The 14474-nt window shown below is 44.0% G+C and overlaps 1 protein-coding gene across 1 annotated transcript in view; it reads left to right on the top strand.

Annotated features, from left to right (window-relative positions):
- ITPR1 (inositol 1,4,5-trisphosphate receptor type 1) overlaps positions 1–14474 on the top strand; it is a 1666678-nt gene that overhangs the window by 110933 nt on the left and 1541271 nt on the right. Inside the window, exon 2 of the mRNA XM_086939209.1 lies at positions 11669–11776. Within this exon, the coding sequence (XP_086795335.1) occupies positions 11685–11776 (92 nt within the window). The 5' untranslated portion in view covers positions 11669–11684. The remainder of the gene's footprint in view (positions 1–11668; positions 11777–14474) is intronic.

A 14474-nucleotide genomic window follows, 5' to 3' on the forward strand; every position in this document is an offset into this window, starting at 1 on the left:
TTGCCTGTAAGGTGGCTGTATTAAAGTCCCACACTCCTGTCTCGGGGGTCCTTGCGTCCTTTCCATGCATATGTTTATCATTTGAAAAGGTTTTGATATTTCAGTGCAGTACGCAGGTAGGTTACATCCTGCATCGCAGGCAGCTACTCTACTTGAACAAGGCACTAAAGCAAAGTGAAACCTCGCTACAGAAATGCAGGATACCGCCAAACGTCCCCTGCCTGGCGGCCCACAGCCCCCCCCGAGCTCTTGGTTTAGTTAATAATTGTAGGTTTCTGAAAGATCTGGCGGCGTTTCTTTCTCCATTGAACTATAGCCCGAGGCTCCACGGCGGCTGCCTGCACGAAAACCTAGATGTCGGCATTTATGAATTTATTATCCAACCATCGCTGTCCATAAATACAAGTGCGTCCGGGGGCGTCAGTGGAATAAGCTTCGACAACACGAACAAGAGGGACGGAAATAGCCCTGCGAGCGACGGCTCGTTCGAGTTTGTTTGAAGTGTCTTCTCGCCTCGGTTCGGCGGGGTATTTTAATCTCTAGATGAACAGCGCTCTTCCCTCTTCAGTTTTTCCTCACTGCTACTCACTTGCACGAGAGACTTGCAACAGACACCTACATGAAATGATGGCTGGCTGTTCAACCCACCCTTGATTTGCTTAAGCATCCCTGCTAAAAATGAAGGCTTCCGCAATTTTAGGGCTCGCTCCAGGCAGCTTCAGCTGCGTGGTCAAAGACCTTATGTACATTACAAATCATAGTGGGTTTTTGATCAGCCCCTTGACCCTGATGAATTTCCTTGTCTGACTCATCATCGCTCTATTCCTTACTCAATGACTTTGCTTCCTGTTCTAGGTGTATGATAGAGGGTCTGTCTGCTTCGAATTGTCGCTGTATTCACTCTTCCCTCTCGTAAATAGCGCTTTGAGGCTTTTTGGTCTAATGCGCTTTAGAAATGGTATACTTGCAAATAATCTGTGCCATGCACTATTATTGCGACTGATTGGATGTGTTGTACACTTCCCCTGCTTGCATGAAGGACTTTTTCCTCCTTTTAGCACTTTATTAAAGCAAGGGACTCTTCTCTCCCCCCCCCCCCTCCTTCCCGTCTTGTTCTCCTACCAGCCATCCCCTTCTTTCCTTTAACACCCGCTAGTCATTGCTCTCCATTTTATTTTTTATTTCACACAATTCACCCTGCTTGTAATTGCTCACAAGGGTTGAATTGGGGTAACAATTTGGCCCGGGCGGCCAAATAAGTGGCCCACATTTGCAGATCGCAACCTTTTGCAATAAACTCCTTGGTTAAAATCATGGCGGTAAGTGTCGGCAAACATGCATTAAAGTATTCCAAGGCTTATAGGGCCAGTACCTGAACTGGGAATTTACATTCCAATGGAAAAAATTATGCTTGGAAGCTCATAATTATGAAACATACCATGAACTCCTATTTATCTATAAGTTTGCTACTTATAGATAAATTCGCTCTAGTCCTCTTTCCTGCAAAGGAAGTGCGAATGGCATCAGGAGCTCCTTGTGCAACTGTCTCACCTGAAGGGAAGCAGAGGGCAGACACCTCATGGTGTAATTGCCAGAGCAGCAGCCTGACCTTAATGAGCATCAGGTCAGATTCTTCATATGTATGCAAAGGTTTTAACTACAGCCTTTGATGTTGTGCTCTTGTGGTAGACTTAATGGCCACCAAAAAACGGCCCATGAACGACTTCAACCACAGGCCCATCGGTCAGTGGCCGATTGTCCACCTGACCAATCCAAAGCTGGTGCCCCACTCCCTCTGCTACCCATTATTCATATTTAAACTCCCCCCCCCCCCCCCCCCCCAATCCCCCTTAAGACCCCAGCACCTGTTCGTGTGTTTTGGCATTCCCAAACACTTTATTTTCAAAGTGGAGTGTCCAATTGTAAAATGATGCTTCTGTTCGAGTGGTAATAACAAACTGCAGAATAATATTGAATAAGAATTTCAAAATGGCCCTCATTCATGTAGATACGGTGAGGCACACCGGCTGTCATTATGTCATTTGTAATTTACAGTTCAAACTTGGCTGCTGCTTTTTCTTTTGGGGCTCAAGGCTCCTGTCCCTCAGTCCTTAAATACCAAAATGTTGAATATATATTGTGATGTGCCATATTCCGATCGAGCCAGTGCGTACAATCGCTTCACTGGGCGCCCTCTTTTATTAATTCTGGGATGTCCTTCACGAGATTTAACCAACAGTCTATCAAAACATTTCTAGCTGCTGTGGCAAAAAAGCATCCGACCAGCAGTCTCCTGGATTCGTCATTGGTACTCCAATTAGGAGAAGCCCCCCTACTGGTATAGAGTATTCCCACGCAGCTACTTGGCTAAGAAAGATGCTTGGTGTTCACTGTCCTGATGATGATCTCTTAAAGACTGAGCCGAAACGCCTTCTACCATAGACTTGTATAGACCCCACCTTTTTCATTCCAAACTTAAACAAAGGAAGGAGTCTTATGTCTTTTTATTTATGATGCACTTGTTTCACTTGTCACTCACCCTTTCTTTTAGATTTGTGAGCACTGAATCATACATAAATATTGTCATTTTATAAATAAAACCTCGAATTAAATTGTACTTCTAACCATGACTGAGTTTTTAAATGTATTTGTTTGAAATCTGTTTATTGGAGACTATTTCATTATATATTGGTGGTTCACATATATGCGATTTGTATATCCATTGGTAGAGAACATTGTTCTCTACAAGAAAAATAGAGGTACTTGCTATGAGCATGACCAGTGACCCATTGTTCTTTTGATATGATTTCCAGTAAAGCACCTATGAAGCTTTTAATTGTTTGCTGCAGTGGAGTCAGGTTTCTTGTTTAGGTTGCCATAATGTCTACCTTGCATAAACATTAATACCAAAATGTATTTGTTCAAAATTCCTCTTCAGCCTAACTTTTCCCACCCATTGTAGTACTGTCAGTTCGTGTCTTTATATGGTGTAATTTGTTGGCCACTTGTTAGAATGCCAGCAAGAGCTATCCTGTTTTCCATGCACTCAATGTGTTTTTGTAATGCTGTTGAACCGTCTAAGAGCATCCTTTTTTTTATTTTACTTCACTTTGAAATGGCAGCAGTATAGTGGTAATACAAAAGAACACTGGTATGTACCCAAGTCACACAGTACGCATTTTTTTCGTAGTTTTCTTTTTGCTCTTCTTTATTAGATCTCTTGTATACAGCAAATACATTCTACAATCAACATGTGTTTAGCACACATTGTGCTTCTCCAGGGCTGTTTTTACAAAATACAAAAAGTATACATCTGTAAACTTTCATGAAAAAGTCATAAACCAGCTACATCCTGTAAAGAAAAATGCAAAAGTAAAACACACATTTCATGTGGTTGGAATTTTTCCTCCGTAGACATTTCTACAGTTTTTGTATTTTAACCAATTGAGTTATAAGATGCATTCAAAACAAATTAACAGTATTTACGAAAGCCTGCCCAGAGGAAACACTTTAGCTCATTTAGTTTCGTATTAGCATCGGTGATAAACACCACTTAGTGTATAAGCTGTTAAGTTAATCAATACTGTATTTCTATCTCAAATTAGTATATAGGCACCACTCAAACTTCTCCTTGCTCATCTGTTCCTGAAAGTGCTCAAGTATGTCCTCCCAGAGGCATGCTTTTAGTTTTCGCATTCATACAATTGTACATTAGGGAGTTTCCGAATTAGTATGCAAAGACTATAAAATGGGAAATCTTACTCATAAACGTCACGTTACATCACAAATGATATCTTTCCTCACTTTGGCTTTGCTAATCAACACAATGCACCGCTTTTTAAGATATTTTAAAGTTTTGACTCGGGGGGGGGGGGGGGGGGGGTTTACATTTTTTAAACACTGTCACAGACTGAACATCATGGCTTCTCAAACATAAACCGTCCTCGAGGCAGCTGTGGGCTGTTTGCCCTCAGTTTACAGATATACAGCAAGTACTGTGCTCTCCACATGATCGCCGTTCAGTGCCAATAACTGTTAGCGACGATTTATTAAGATGGGATTTTCATTTGTCTTTGAGTTTTACTCTTTGCTGCTTTATAATTTGTTGTATTTTAATGTTTGCAATACATCTGCATGCACTGTACATTACGGTGGTGGGGGAGAGAGGGATTGTTGTGCTTCTCATGGGGTGACTGCTGGAGTGAGAAGCGCATGCTGCTGGTACTGCGACTGCTAGTCTGTGTGGATTGACTGTTTGCATTGTGGTTTTTTGCTTCTAATACTTCTACGTGAAGATTTCTCTCCTTTGATGTATCCAAGGCATTGTATTGGATCCAGATAACTAAAGGGCTCTTTGACACCTGTTGGGGGTGCTGGCTCAATGTCTGCTATGGAGGGTGCTGGCTCAATGTCTGCTATGGAGGGTGCTGGCTCAATGTCTGCTATGGATGGTATATTTGGTCACTTAATCAAAACTATATAGTGCCCACCCTGGCTCCATGGTGTTTTATCTTTTTTCCACAATTTTTTTACAGATCCGGAGCTTTCTGTAGGAGTTTTAGTCGGGTGCTCCAAATTCTCTACAAATACCAAACCGCGTGAAGCTCTGTCTCCTAACACTTTGGAGTTAAAGCTGTAAAACAAATACAACAGGCTGATGTCACCACAAACCATCTCTCCACCTGCCTGGTGTGTTTACGGTCAGACCTTAACCAGGTCATGTGATTGGCTCAATATACACCCACAGGCAATGAAGAAGAGTTAAGCTAAATGTTTTAGAGTGCAGGCCCGCAACAAGAAGTGAAGATTCACCACTAGGACTGCTTGAGGTCACCATCTTCACACGCCTGGAGGAGACCAAAGAAAGTTAAACTGAGCTTCTAGAGGTCAGTCACCATGGTGCCCTCCGATTCTCACAGTAACTTCAACCTCTGAGCCAGAGATTACCTCTTGCTACTTTCATACTGGCTTTGCCGGTGAATTCACTCCTGGTACTGCCTCGGGAGCCTGCAGTTGCATCCTCCTGTTCCGAGCAGCCTTGGCACATATGCCTCCTTATTCCGACTTCGTAGCCCCACGGTTAGATCAAGTGAAAGTTCTTAACACCATGTTTTGTGTTTTCTCTATGCTCCTCTGGCCAATCTTTAAGGTCCCATATGGCATGCCCATGTTTATGCCAACTCTAGCATCATTTGGAGCTGACCCTTTGTCTCGATGCAAGCAAGTCCACTCTTTTCTCGCTGGTCCAAAAGTATGCAGATCTATCCTTGCTGCCTTAAATGCCATTACCCTAGTCGCCACATATCCTCCCCTATATGCTTGGACTCTGCCAACACCGATGCTGGGTCATACAGGGTCGACTACAGCTTCCTGTGTAATAGCACAGATGCAGAAGAGAGGCTATAGGTTATTGGAGAAGTATCAGCAGGAACCTGCTCCTGCCTATAGCCATCTATCCTTTATTTTTTTGGATCGCAATCTAATCCCTTAGATTTTTAAGGAACTGGAGAAGGGTTCGATCAGGTTTCTTGACCCAGCTGTTAGTTTTGCTGGCCTCACTTCAGCTAGTGGTTTTGAGACCGTGCTAGAGATGGACTTCCCTTAAGTACTTTATCCCGAGGTTGCATCTTTCCATTCTGTAGTCGAGAAGGATGCCCTCCAATGAAACGAAAATAAATATGCCCACTGAGTTTCATAAGCTTTCCGGCCCGAACTTTGAACCATTGGTCCCTTTTAAAGAGTTGAAAGAAGACTACTTCGGCTCCTACAGCAAATTGGTTTCAAGGCACTATTTCCTTGCCCCTTGCACCGCCTCTCCCCTTGTCTAAGAGCCTCGAATATCAGTAATCCATGGATACTGCAGATCATGGAATGGTGGTATCCCCTACCCTTCCTACTGTCAACCTCCCTTATCCCTCCCTTTCCGTTGATCATGGCTCGATCGTACTGCATGAAGTGGCAATGCTGTTTCTGAAGTGAGCAGTGGAGTTGGAGACAGAGCAGGATGTAGGAAAATGTTTTGAAATGCTTCCTTTATCCCAAGAAGGATTACAGTTTGCGTCCAATCATAGACTTCAGGGTCATGACCTTTTTTCTCCAGGAAGGATAATTCCAAGATGCTGACCCAGCTGAGATTCTGTTGTCTTTGGAAGCGGAGACCTATTTGGTATCGCTAGATTTGCAGGACACTAAGTTTCATGTGCCGATCCTACCCTCACATCAGATGTAATTGCGTTTTGTGGTGGGCCTCACCCATTACCAAAGTGGGTACTTCATTCTGCTCGACATAAACACCTCTGTTCTTCACCAAGGTCTTGGCTGATCAAAGCTGAATCACCTGAGGTTATGACGCCATCTGCAGTAGACTGCAGTTTTTTCTGTTCGTCCTGAGCTTTCTGATCACCTGGACCCAATCTCACCTGGAGCCCTCACAATGTCTCTAGTTCATTCCGCAGCACTTCTGGGCTCAGCCATTCTCTGCACATTCAGGTGATAGTTCAGTCCTTCCGGTTAGGTATGTAACTTCCAGTCCTGATCTTGCATCTACTAGATCTGCTTCTCCTGGTCACACATCCATGTTAGCACAGGACTCTGCAGCAGTGTCTCCACATGCAGTGGGTGCAGCATGGGGGGGGGGGTCTGTTGGACTCCATTATTGTCTTAACGTATGCTAAATGTAAAATGGTAAAAATAGTGGCTCACCAAAGCATCAGGTCTGCCCCCCACCCCTAAAGACCCTCAAAGCTAATTCTGTCCCTTCCTTGGGCGTCGTGGGGAGAAGAAATGTCACTAGATGCCAGGGATACATTTTTTAAAGAAACAAATATGGTAGATGTGCAGGCTGCTCAAGCATCAAGTGTTGTCCCCCCCCCACCCCCCCCTTTTCCCCACTCTAACCTCAATCTTCCTGTCTCCCTGGGGCCTAGAGCATCTGTCTCCCGTGGCAAGCGAAAGGCAGTTTGGATTTTTTTGGGTGTAAACTTCTCTGGATAAAAACGATGCCCCACTTGTGTGGCTGGGCCTATCAGCAACCTCGCAATATGCCCCGAAATGCAATGTGGAGACTACATTTCTGCCATGAAAATTGACCCAATTTAGGGTGGGTGGCTGCTGTATTTGGGCTATAGCTTGGCGGCGACCCAGAGAACCCTACTATACCTAGACACTACTGTAAACTCGGTGGAGAGTCCAGGATGAAATGACTTTTATGGATCCCATTACGCTTTCTTACCAAGAATACCCCGCAGGCCTAACTTTTGCTGAAATAATAGTTTCTGCCTATTTCTGAGGGAATGTTCTGGACTCTGCATGGATCCACAATAATACTACCACCCAGCATTCTCACACTTCTCTCGATTTAAAAAACGTATCCCACTTGCTTGTGTGTGGGGTTATCGTTCATGCCAGGAAATGTCCAAACCCTGCACCATGCGAAGACTATATTGATTTCATATGGGCTGTTTTGATCTGTTCCTGTCGCAGGAATTTTACGTTTGTGAACTGCTCTAGTGCCTTTCTTACTTTTTCAATTGTGTCCTAGCGTACTGATCAGCGTTGTGCATTGGGGGATGGCTAATGCTTTCAAAACAAAACTTGTGGAGCGGGATTATTTACAACAAGTGCAAGAAGCTTGCGTTGTAAATCTGTAATTTTGATTGAAAACATTTTTGATTGGTTGCCTTTCTCATCCTAAATGTCGTCCTTTTCTGGGGCATAACGTTTGCTATTTTCTTTTTAGCTAACACTCCTATGGGCCACCAGTGTTTCCTGTCAGTCTTTGAACATGTTTGTCATAAGGCACGGACCGTAAACTTAGTGAAGTCCTAGGATGCTACTCTGGAGCGGTGACTGTTGGGGATTGAATCCTAAATTGCAGCACATTAGCGTGAAGATTAATGGCACTTTCTCAAATCTATATATGCAGATCTATTGTCAACCGCTTTATTGGAAGTTTTTTCCGTTAAGCGGGCCCCTTCTCTCCCAGAAGCCTCGCCCACAGTGTTGCTGTATTGCTTCTGCGCAGTTGACTGATTGGAATAGGATTTCTTTAGAAGATTGTCCCACCATCCCTAATCTGCCCTTCTCAGAAGGTGATGGGGCAGATCTCAATTTGATCTGTGTAATATTCCTGTTGTGCGTAGTTTATTTTTCAAATCCTCTAATTATGATGTGAACTGTTAAACATTTAGTACCGGACTGATCCAGATTTTATCAATTTGCACGAACTGTTTGACATATTGTTAGTATTTAGCGATTAGTGTATGAATGGTAAAAGGTTGAAATAAATCCAAAGAGATCCATGTCTATACATGAGCCATTGTCAAAGTGGGTTTGCTGAAGTCATTTTGCCTGTGCTGGACACTTTCTTGTCCTTCAGGCTACCAATTTAAGCCTTGAACATCCGTTTGAGGAGGGCATGCTTATGCCTGATAATGTCATGAGCCAGAGTGCTTGGCCGAGGGACTCTCCGGATGTCACTGTAGTTCCGTTTTTGTGATTTTGCATGAGTCTCAAAGTGCATCTTATTACTTCCTCTTTTTTTATGATCGAATTAGAGTAAACAGTCTGGGTAGAATACTATATTGAGTACTGTCAAGGCACACATTAGTGCAGTTTAATTGGGTATTATTTTTGTTCTATTTCATTAACTAATTACTAATGTTAAGATTATCTTTACCTGTGTCCTTAACACATATTGCATTCAACAATTTCATGTTGAATGCAGTTAAAAAAAAATACTATTCATTTATATAAACTAACAGTAATTCAGAATAATTAAAAACTTTTTTTGAAAAAGTGTATCTAATTCAATGCATTGCACATTGTCTATTGGTCCCTTAATGCATTAGCACTATATCATTGAGCAACAACTTGTTGTCGGTGTTTGCTCTTATGGGATTCCCCCACATGTGGTTTAAGGATGTATATTGAATATTCTGCACCTTGCTTTAAGTTAAAACCTTTGTTATTCGCTGTTAGACCTGGCATCATTGGCGTGAGTCTCCCTTCCATTTTTGACGGATTGCCTCCTCTGTATTTGCTGTATTTATGCTTTGGGCACGGTGCCACTGCTGATCAGTGCCACAGTGCAAGTGATCCCTATGTTAAATTGATGTACTAATTGGTTATTCCATGATTGGGTTATTTGATTTATCTGTCGGCCCCTAGTACAGTTTACTGTGTGCCCAGGGCTTGTAAATCAAATGCTGCTGGTGGGCTTGTAGCACTGGTTGTGCCACCCACAGAAGCAGCTTGTAAAGTGTCTCAGGCCTTCCATTGCAAGGCCTGTGTGAAGTCTAGCACGGCCATGTCTACTTGGCCAAGAGCACCCACTTGCCAGTCCCTAAACCTTCCCTTTGCTTCATATTAGACACCCCTATGGTAGGCCCAAGGGCAGGGTGCATTTTAAGTAGAAGGTATGACATTGTCTGATGTGTGTAGCATGTTTTAATAGTGAATTACAGCCATTTTCGTTTTTCACTATTGAAGTCTACCTGTTCTCATAGCCCGGAATGGGCCTATGAGAACAGGTAATCCTAACTGACTCGGGGAACACGGTAGAAATTCGAATTTAGTATGCCTGAACTCAGAATAGTAAAATACATCTTTTAGTGAAGTTTATTTTAATATTCTGTTTGCAATACCACTTTTAGAAAGTAGGTATTTGCTTGCCTACCCATTTGAGCCTGCCTCTGCTGGGTTGTGTATTCCTTGCCTGGGTTTGTGAGTGACAGGGCTGGAGAATTCCAGGAGACAAGCTGGGACAGCCCAGTGGTCAATAGAGATCTGCATCTAGATGGGAGGGTGGAGTAGCACCTGGGACCTGAATAGGGCTGGGCCTTCCCTCTACAATGCTGTCTCCGCCTCCTGTGGCTTGTGTGATGTATCTGCCCTCCACTGTGAAAGGAGAGGAGGAATCATGTCAACAGAGTGCTCCAGAGCTGTATCTTCCCTCCCCTGTGCTGGCTCCACCTCCTGTGGGGCGTCTGATGTCTCTGCCCTAAACAGTGAAGGAAAGAGTCATGTAAACAACGTGCTCAGGAACTGGTTTGGACTAGGCAGAGGCCTCTCTGCCTTCAGTGAACCAAGGATTTTGGGGTATAAATATTGTGACCCTGATCCCAAGAAATGTAATCACTTCTGGAACAAGATACCTTTCTGCCAAGGAGAAGAACCAAGGAAACTGCAAGAGTTGTACTGCCCCTCTGCCAGTGTGCTGTTTGCTCGGTTGGCCTGAAGTGGTTGCTTCATTGCCACGGGAAAGGAGAAGGAACTTTGTAAGGACTTCCATCATCTTACAGAATATTCTCCAAGGGCTTGAACTGTGCTTGCCTCCTGATGAAGTCTCAGGGACGGAAGACTTCACCTCTAGCTCCCTCCTAAATTTCCTTGCTGGGAATTCTGACTCAGTCACTTACGTGCTGCTGGTAGCGTGTCGCCGCAGCAGCTGAAATCATCACAACGCCGGAGAAGCGAGCCTTCGTCTCATCTCCCTGGAAGTGCGTGTTCATCGAAGCTGCCTGCATCACCGGGGAAGCGTGACGCCATCGAGAGTCTATCGCATCATCAGGAGAAGCATGTTGCAGGGTCTGTCGTGGCTCCAAAGTACAGAGTCGTCGCAAGGCTGCCAGGGCATAATCGCATCGCCGCATCAAGGGTGCCATCTTCTCGCACCGCAACTGGATCGCATGGCATCAAGGCGCTATCTTGCACAACGCAACTGGCCCGCAGGCTGAGAATCTACGCATCCCCTCTGCTCCGGTAAGGCTCACGACGAGTCCCCTACTCTGCGCAAGCATTGAGCAGGAGGCAACTGTTCCCCCGTATAACAGAACCAACGCATCTCCCCTTTTGCTAGCCTTTTGTTTACTTTGCGTTACGCATCCAGGTACTTTGTTAGCAGGGGTTATTAAGGAGTGTAATCCCCTTATCCTGACTTAGAAGTAAGGGTCCCTATTTGGACAAAGGTGAATCCCATTGCAAAATAGAGACCCCCAGATCTAACATTCGCCCTTTGCAATTAATTGATGTTACTCAGCCTAACATTTCAACATGAATAGATCTACAGGTGGTGCACCCCTCCAGTACAAAGGCAAAGAAACTAAGCTTTACTGTATGCCAGCAAGATTTCGGGTCTCATGAGAGCCTTGGTTTTGGAAAACCTGTATATTGTTTTATGATGCTTTAGAGCAAACTTGTCCGAGATTTTTGCATTGAAAAAAAATCCCATTGTCTCAACCATGTAGGAAAATAAGGTCAAATGAGAATTTATATATATTTAAAAAAAAAAAGCAAATACTGTGTATCTAGACTGGGCAGTGCTCCCTTATGCCTACAAAGCAAGAGGTTGAATTAGGGAGAGTTTATAGTACTAAAACTCTAAACCGCTCCTGCATGCAATTAAGTCCTACTTTTATGCCAGTGCTTGCTGACATTTCACGATCACCGACTTGGCGGACTTTCTTGTATTTTCAATGTTCTTTGTGCTTACATGTTCATTTAAGCTCGGTGTGCGATTTTCGTGTCTAATGCCACCCATATTATCTGTCCTGTAGGAGGCTCGCAGTTTAAAATGAGGCACTTGCCTGTAAATGGACCTTGTTGTAAATGAGCACCTGTTTCAAAATTAATGCTGTCCTCTTAGTAAAACATTTCTTTTTATTTTTAGGTGATGCCATTAAACCATGTCCGACAAGATGTCGAGTTTCCTGCACGTGGGAGACATTGTCTCATTGTATGCAGAGGGATCCGTGAATGGCTTCATCAATACGCTGGGGTAAGTCGTGTTTTATCTTTGACTAGCCAAATTGCCCCAACTGCCTTCTGTGAATTCGTTTGGCTGTTGCTGGGGCAGCTGAACCTGTATTCTGTCCTTTTGGAGTGCATGTAATTTGTGGCGCTACATCGTCAACTAATTGAACATTTTGGCAGGTTTTCCATGCGAGTTTGATCTCAAACGTAAGCTTTGTCAGTTACGTACACCACATGCTGCCTTAATACCCCCGAACAATGTTATCTTGTTTTGAATGTTCCCCATAGTCTCATATTCCAGTTGTGGTGATGTAGTAGCTTCTCTTCCCTTATTGTTGGATGCTAGAGGTCTACTTATAATTTGAAGTTCAAACCTAGTGAGTCTTATTGGGGGGGGGGGGAGAGGGGGGCAAGCAGTACAGGAAATCTAGGCATTGCTTTATTTGTAGTATTTAGGTCTCGCCTGAGCCATTGCGCCTGTGCATTGCTCCGGCGATTATAGTAAGTGGAAAAGAAAAGTCTACCAAAACGACTGCGGATTGCATACAGTTAATGCGATCTATGCGCGTGCACACCATCGCCAGCCACATAACACACCACCATTTGTCTGTGCCTCGGCATCACTTCAAAGGCTGCTGCTCCACCGCCCCACGCGTGCACATCGTGCACCACCATTTGTCTGTGCCTCGGCATCGGACTTCAAAGGAAGCTTACTCTCCCGCGCTTACTGTTCCGGTCTCCTATTCATTCATCATCTTCATTCAATTTACCACCCTCTCCATACGCAGACATACTTTCATTCTTGGCTAAGAAAATCATTGCAGTATTGATCTGTGCCTACTTGTCTCTCTTCATAACACATCCCATGCTTTGTTAATCAATGTTATATACATAACAAGGGTTTTGTTTACAGGTCTATTAAGAGGATACCTGTGCAAATATAAATAAATTTCATCACCACAGCAGACCTTCTGTGTCCTCTCACACCCTAATGTGTCTTGAGACCACCAGAGCCTGTAGTCACTCGTTTTTACTGTTGTAGTGCCCAGCTTAGCCTTCTTCCTGTGATGTAAAAATTCATTATATATGGCGTGCAGAGACAAGGTGCAAGTATTGATTTTTAGATGATATTTGATTTACCAATGTCAATAATATCCCTATTTCAAGGATAGCTGGGGGTTCAATCGATTTCGTTTTTGCCTTAAATATTTTAATATTCTCTATCAATGCCTGATACATTTCCTGCTTAGTTGACTGTACGCGACACAAAACATGTTGCTACTCACCCTCTACTGGAATCATGTGAATTCCAATGGTTCCAATTTTGTTCTGGCTTCATTCTCCTAATGTGTATAAAACCAAATTTTAAGGGTCTCAGTGTGTCAAGAGACTGGTACTGAGCACTGAATTCCGCCATCATCCACACACAAACAACCCCACACACACACAACTCCCCTAAACACACAAACCACACACCCCCACACACGACCCCCACACATAGACACACAAACACCCCCACACTCGATCCCACACTCGCAGTACCCCCCTCCCCCCCCACCCACACAAACACCCACCCGCAACCCCAGAGGCACGCAACCACCTTTCTGTCTATCCATCTGCCTCACACTAGCTCTCCACCCTCGCACACATTTACTCTACTGAATACAACATACACTCCACACAATACCACTCAGTGCCAAATAATTATATGCTACAAAATTACACTGTGCTCAACGCAACATAATAATAATAATAAAGAGTTTTATAAAGCGCATGGCTGCACAACTGTGTATCCCCGTGCTAATTGCTGACAAAACTCCCTACGGCCTACCGGAACAGAGTACAGAAAAGTATTAATGGGGGAAGAGATGGGTTTTTAGTTTAGCTCTAAAAAGGGTTTCTGACGGCTCCATTCTCAGATGAACTGGGAGGGCATTCCAGTGTTTTGCTCCAAGGAATCGAAAGGAGCGGCCACCCAGTTTTGCTCTATAGATCCGGGGAAGTTTAAATTGTGACATACCAGAGGATCTGAGGTTTCTGGTAGGACGATGGATAGTGAGAAGATTTCTTAAATAGGTAGGACCTTTGTTGTGTGCAATTTTATGGGCATAGCAAAGACTCTTGAATCTTTCTCTCACTGGGAGCCAATGCAGCTTAGACAAGGCCGCTATGGCGGATGTTCTTTTTGGTAAACCCAGTACCATGCGGGCGGCAGCATTTTGAATGCATTGAAGCTGGTGCAGTAGTTTTTGGTTCACACCTAATAGGAGAACGTTTCCGTAATCCAGGTGAGGTGTTATTAGTGCGTGCACCAGAGTTTTCCTTGCTTCAATGGGAATAAGATCGATAGTTTTTCTCAGGATTTTTAACGTGCCCATACATTTGCCTATTGTTTTATTGACTTGTCATTTTCCCGACAAATCCGAGTCAATCATGATCCCTAGGTTTTTGACTTTTTCGACTGGGTGGGGGCACTCACCCAGTGAAGTAGGCCACCAAGCTTGGGACCATATTGAGGTTTTGTTCCCTACCACTAGCACCTCAGTTTTGTCACCATTTAAACGGAGGCAGTTATTATCCATCCAGGTGGCGACCGCAGCCATGCAGCTAGAGAAATTGATGGCAAATTTCTCGCTATCTGGAGTGAGCTTGAACATGAGCTGGGTGTCGTCAGCACATCTGACAATGCCCACCCCAAAGTTCTCTACGACTCGAGCCAGGGG

Source organism: Lissotriton vulgaris, chromosome 9 (genome assembly GCF_964263255.1).
Source record: "Lissotriton vulgaris chromosome 9, aLisVul1.2, whole genome shotgun sequence".
Classification (NCBI taxonomy): domain Eukaryota; kingdom Metazoa; phylum Chordata; class Amphibia; order Caudata; family Salamandridae; genus Lissotriton; species Lissotriton vulgaris.